This window comes from Mus pahari, chromosome 1 (assembly GCF_900095145.1).
Source record: "Mus pahari chromosome 1, PAHARI_EIJ_v1.1, whole genome shotgun sequence".
In the NCBI taxonomy this organism is placed as follows: domain Eukaryota; kingdom Metazoa; phylum Chordata; class Mammalia; order Rodentia; family Muridae; genus Mus; species Mus pahari.
In genome coordinates, this window is record NC_034590.1 from 16,637,053 (window position 1) to 16,642,941 (window position 5,889).

General features: G+C 49.5%; 1 protein-coding gene across 1 annotated transcript in view; it reads left to right on the plus strand.

Annotated features, from left to right (window-relative positions):
- The first annotated feature begins 3,873 nt into the window (after positions 1-3,873).
- LOC110318293 (epidermal growth factor-binding protein type B-like) overlaps positions 3,874-5,889 on the plus strand; it is a 4,020-nt gene continuing 2,004 nt past the window's right edge. The window contains exons 1-2 of the mRNA XM_021193220.2: positions 3,874-3,958; positions 5,698-5,857. Coding sequence (XP_021048879.1) covers positions 3,913-3,958; positions 5,698-5,857 — 206 coding nt within the window. The 5' untranslated portion in view covers positions 3,874-3,912. The remainder of the gene's footprint in view (positions 3,959-5,697; positions 5,858-5,889) is intronic.

Genomic DNA, 5,889 nt, shown 5'->3' on the forward strand with positions numbered 1-5,889 from the left:
GACACATGGATCTTATCTGTCTCCAAATACAAGGTACAGGCATTCGAGGGGTCCTGGGGTTGGGTCTTAGTTGGCAGAATGCTTGCCTAGCTGAGAGCATCCTGCATTTCATCCTCCACACTGTGCTGAGCTGAGTCTGGTAGCACACACAGGTGATCCCTGCACTTGGGAGGAGGATCAGAAACACAAGGTTATCCACAGCTACACATTGAGCTGGAGGCCAGCCTGGACTACATGAGACCCTGTCTCAAACAAGGCAGAGGAAGGGAGTGTACCTCAGCACCTGTCTAGAATCCATCGCACGATGAGGGGCAGGGCATGGTTCAGAGGTCCAGCACCTGCCTAGAGTTTTCAAATGAGGTTTTTCTGGGGGTGGGGCTTAGTGGTAGAAACCCTGTGGCCTGTGTGTGTAAGGATCTGGGTTCTGCCTTCAGCAATACCCTCCCCAAACCCGCCAAAAAAGAAAAAAGAAAAATCATTGCATCCACTCACATGACAAAATCCCTACCAATAAAATCTAAAATAACTCTCCTGCCACTCATAGAGTTACCCACCAAAAATGATGCCCCCACTGTGAGCCCTAACCTATTCCCCCAGAGAGACAAATGGGAGAGTGCCAATGGCCCACCCTCACAGTCACCTCTAGCACCCAATAAAAGGATCCCCCAGTGATGTATGCACTGACCAGTGAATTGGTATCCTGCAGTCAATCCAGAGGCAGATGAAGCTAGTGTAAAGATGGACCAATTAGGCCTTCTGTGCTTCCACTATGCTGAACATGAACAAAGTTGCCAGGAAGATGGAGATGAGGGCCCAACCACATAGGACCAACTTTCCTTCCTACTCCCAGGAACAGAACATTTCAGCTGGGGAGGGAGAAGGTTCTGGGGACCTGGATCTTCTCTCCCCTCTCTCTCGATGCATACAAACCTCCACCCTCTTCCCCCTTCCCTTCCCCTCTCAGCTACAACCAGTTCCCGGTGGATGCTGTCTGCAGCTCATCTCCAGCACCACCTCAACTCTTTCCACTCTCATGCACTGGACTCTTCCGGTGCAGTACACCTATCTCAAACTCCAGCATGATGATGTATGCATGAATAGATAAATAAAAGACTGGGTACATGAAAGAACTCAAGGGTGGATGAATGCATGCTGCCTCTCTTATTCTTTAGAGCAAAGAACAGTTTAGTTTCAGAAGAACTTGGGCACAGAGGCTGAGAACTCACTCACGCAGGATTAGGGCTAGCACGGCCTTCTTGGAGCTTACAGGGTACACATGCCTATACCCAGGTCAAATGTGCTAACTGCCATGAGAGCTGGAATAGTCTAGATGCTCAACAAGAGGGGATGGGTCTGAAACCTGCAACAGTAAGTAGGTGTCAAAGGCTGGGTATTTCCCCTTCTCTGTAACAACCCATGCTGAATTCTTGGTATTTTAAATTTTGAGACAAAGTCTCCCTGAGTTGTTTCACTGTCCTGAGTACACTATGTGCACCAGACTAACCTGGAGCTCACCATGATCCACCAGCCCCTAACTCCTATGTTCTGGGATCAATGGTGTGCACCAGAATATGCAGCTATCAAACTGAGCCCTTAATGAGGCTCATGGAGGGAAGTAAAATTTTCTGGTTGCTGTTTCTTGAGAAGTGGTCTCACATGGCACAGGCTGGGCTAAACTCAAAATGTAGCTCAGAATCTAGGATATGAGGAAGGAAAAGGTCATTGTGGCCCCAAGACAGTTCAGGGTGGTTGATGCTACCCTGGAATAACCTGAGTGTTCATACTTTTGAATAAAAGAGTGATCAGGCCATGTTAATGAGCACCATAACTTCTATTTATTTTATTTAGGTTGTTTTGAGAAAGATCTATACATTACCCTACCAGTCTTGAAACTCAATATGTAGATTAAGTTGGTCTATATCACAGAATACTAGAGCCTAAAATCCCACAGATCCACCTGTCTCTGACTCCAAAATGCTGGTATTGAAGGTGTGCACCACTACACCCAACTCCCAAACTTCTCATAGGAACAATAAAATCAGTGATGCAGAGTTCCAAGTCTATAAAGGAAGCATTGGGCACTCTCCAAGAAGAAATTGTATCTGAGGGAGCTTGCAGCCCTCTAGGCCATCACTGGTGCAAAGAATTTGTTCTAACTGCTCCTTTCTGGAGTCATCTTGGCCTTGAGGTACAGGACCTTCCTTAGAGGTGTGGGTTAGGCATCACTTACACCACTACCCTCCATTCACACCAATTCACTATTGCTCCGACCTTGCCACCTGGCTACAGTCCCTGGAAGATGAATAGCTCCAGAAACAACAGGCCCTGCCCCCAACCAATCGCATCTTTGGGAAGGTATCCAGGGTGACCTAGGGCCTACTGGACAGCAGGTGCAACAAAGCCCTCACCTACCACAGCCAAGAGGGTGCAAGCAGGCAGTGCAACTCTGTCAGCAAGGGCAGAGCTTAGTCAGCACCTGGCTGCCAACACAGCAGGGGAGGGGCTGTGGGGAGAATGAGGGTTTTAAAGTCTCTCTGAGGAGCCTCCACAGCTCCAAGCTCACTGCCTGCAGCTCCTGGACACCTGTTACCATGTGGTTCCTGATCCTGTTCCTAGCCCTGTCCCTAGGAGGGATTGGTGAGATGAGGGAAGGGGAGGGGTCACAGCCCTGACTCTCCTGCTGCCTTTGGCCCTGGCCATCCCTCTCCCCTCTCCCCTCACCCCTCACCCCAGCTACATCATGAGCACCACCTTCTCCTCATTCTCTGGCCCTGCACTCTGCCAGTTCCCTCACAGTCCTTGCTCCCAGGACAGGCCCCTGATCCCTCCCACTTTCCAGAACTTTCTCCTCTTCCTTACACACCTGATCATTTCTGGGCTTCTCCACTCTTTTTAAGGAACCCAACCACTTACGAAACTTAGGATCTCAGATTTCACTACAGTCCATTGTTTTTCCTAGATGTTCATAGCTCAACCCCTGAGTCAGAAGTTTGGTTAAATCCCACACTAGAGCCTTAGGCTGTCCATCAGCTGCCAGCCTTCAGCTGTGTTCTCCACATTCTGACAAATGGTCCCCCATCTTCCCAAATTGCTCAGTTTCTACCAAAACTTTCTCTTCTCACATTGGCTTGTAAAGTCAGATGGGTCCCCCCTCCCTTTCCGGTGTGGAGAGAATGCACGTGTCACTTCTGGCTGGCTTTTTGGTTTAGTCTCCTTTTTGGAGAAAGGGTCAGTTGTCAGATGTTAGACTTGGACAAGTATATTCAACCAAGCCATCTCCTGCCCAGCTCTTGGGAATCAGTTCTGAGTTAGTGTCTCATGATGTAGCCCAGGCTNAACTTCTCATAGGAACAATAAAATCAGTGATGCAGAGTTCCAAGTCTATAAAGGAAGCATTGGGCACTCTCCAAGAAGAAATTGTATCTGAGGGAGCTTGCAGCCCTCTAGGCCATCACTGGTGCAAAGAATTTGTTCTAACTGCTCCTTTCTGGAGTCATCTTGGCCTTGAGGTACAGGACCTTCCTTAGAGGTGTGGGTTAGGCATCACTTACACCACTACCCTCCATTCACACCAATTCACTATTGCTCCGACCTTGCCACCTGGCTACAGTCCCTGGAAGATGAATAGCTCCAGAAACAACAGGCCCTGCCCCCAACCAATCGCATCTTTGGGAAGGTATCCAGGGTGACCTAGGGCCTACTGGACAGCAGGTGCAACAAAGCCCTCACCTACCACAGCCAAGAGGGTGCAAGCAGGCAGTGCAACTCTGTCAGCAAGGGCAGAGCTTAGTCAGCACCTGGCTGCCAACACAGCAGGGGAGGGGCTGTGGGGAGAATGAGGGTTTTAAAGTCTCTCTGAGGAGCCTCCACAGCTCCAAGCTCACTGCCTGCAGCTCCTGGACACCTGTTACCATGTGGTTCCTGATCCTGTTCCTAGCCCTGTCCCTAGGAGGGATTGGTGAGATGAGGGAAGGGGAGGGGTCACAGCCCTGACTCTCCTGCTGCCTTTGGCCCTGGCCATCCCTCTCCCCTCTCCCCTCACCCCTCACCCCAGCTACATCATGAGCACCACCTTCTCCTCATTCTCTGGCCCTGCACTCTGCCAGTTCCCTCACAGTCCTTGCTCCCAGGACAGGCCCCTGATCCCTCCCACTTTCCAGAACTTTCTCCTCTTCCTTACACACCTGATCATTTCTGGGCTTCTCCACTCTTTTTAAGGAACCCAACCACTTACGAAACTTAGGATCTCAGATTTCACTACAGTCCATTGTTTTTCCTAGATGTTCATAGCTCAACCCCTGAGTCAGAAGTTTGGTTAAATCCCACACTAGAGCCTTAGGCTGTCCATCAGCTGCCAGCCTTCAGCTGTGTTCTCCACATTCTGACAAATGGTCCCCCATCTTCCCAAATTGCTCAGTTTCTACCAAAACTTTCTCTTCTCACATTGGCTTGTAAAGTCAGATGGGTCCCCCCTCCCTTTCCGGTGTGGAGAGAATGCACGTGTCACTTCTGGCTGGCTTTTTGGTTTAGTCTCCTTTTTGGAGAAAGGGTCAGTTGTCAGATGTTAGACTTGGACAAGTATATTCAACCAAGCCATCTCCTGCCCAGCTCTTGGGAATCAGTTCTGAGTTAGTGTCTCATGATGTAGCCCAGGCTGGACTTCAGTCCATGGCAATCCCTCTGCCTCAGCCTGCTGTGTACTGGAGTTACAGTGAGGTGCGGCTATGCATGGCTTGCCAAGATTTCCTGTTTCCAACGCTGTGCCTTGGCTGCTCTCCCCCTCATGCCTCCCTCCCTGCGCTGCAGGCTCCTTTCACCTCTCACCGGAGCCCCACTGCACACCTCTAGTTCCCACTCTGTGCAGGACACCCCAAAGACCCCAATGCCTAACCCTAGTACCTCACATCAGCTGGGTCCTCCTCTCTGCCTCACAGTGGCCTGCCTGCCTCTAACTATGTTTCCACTTNTGTCCAGAGGCTGCCTCCAAGAGAAACCTGAGCCTCTCCAATACTCAGATCATTTGCCCACCTCCACAGGAAGCAGAGCCTTTCACTCAGAGACCCCCCAGAATTTCCATCTCTCACTGCTTGTTCCATCTCAAACTCCATTCTTAGGGAGCCCCACCCCTCTTAGATGTCATCTCCACTATGGAATGTAACAGGAGCCCATGCCCTAGCATTGACCTTGCTCCTTTTACCTGGAAATGCCTCAATCTCTTCATCCCAGCTGCCACTGGATGAATTTATTCATTCATTAATTTTTACTCACCCCAAGCTCTCCTTTTTAAATGGATTAATTTATTCATTCAAATCTAGTTTTCTGACACCTCACCTATCCAGAATTCACAAAACCCCAGACAAGGCCATGATTTCTTCTTAAACCTTGAAGACTCTAAATTCCACATCAGAGGAAATCATTCTCATTGGACTAAGAAAAAAACTAGAATTCTCTCTTTCTTTCTCTTTCTCTCTCTCTCTCTCTCTCTCTCTCTCTCTCTCTCTCTCTCTCTCTCTCACACACACACACACACACACACACACACACACACACTTCCCTGCCATCCCTTAACAAAAAAAAAAAAAATGAAGTGACCTCATACTATCCCTGATTCCTGATTCAACACTTATTTTGTCCCCACAGCATGCATTTCCCTATCCAGGACAAGCCATATATTGGTCCCTACCGCCCCTGTTGCAGATGCTGCACCTCCTGTCCAGTCTCCAGTTGTTGGAGGAATTAACTGTGAGAAGAATTCCCAACCCTGGCAGGTGGCTGTGTACCATGACAAGGAACACATATGTGGGGGAGTCCTGTTGAACCCCAACTGGGTTCTCACGGCTGCCCACTGCTATGTTGAGTGAGTAAGGGTGGAGACAGGAAAGCAGGGTG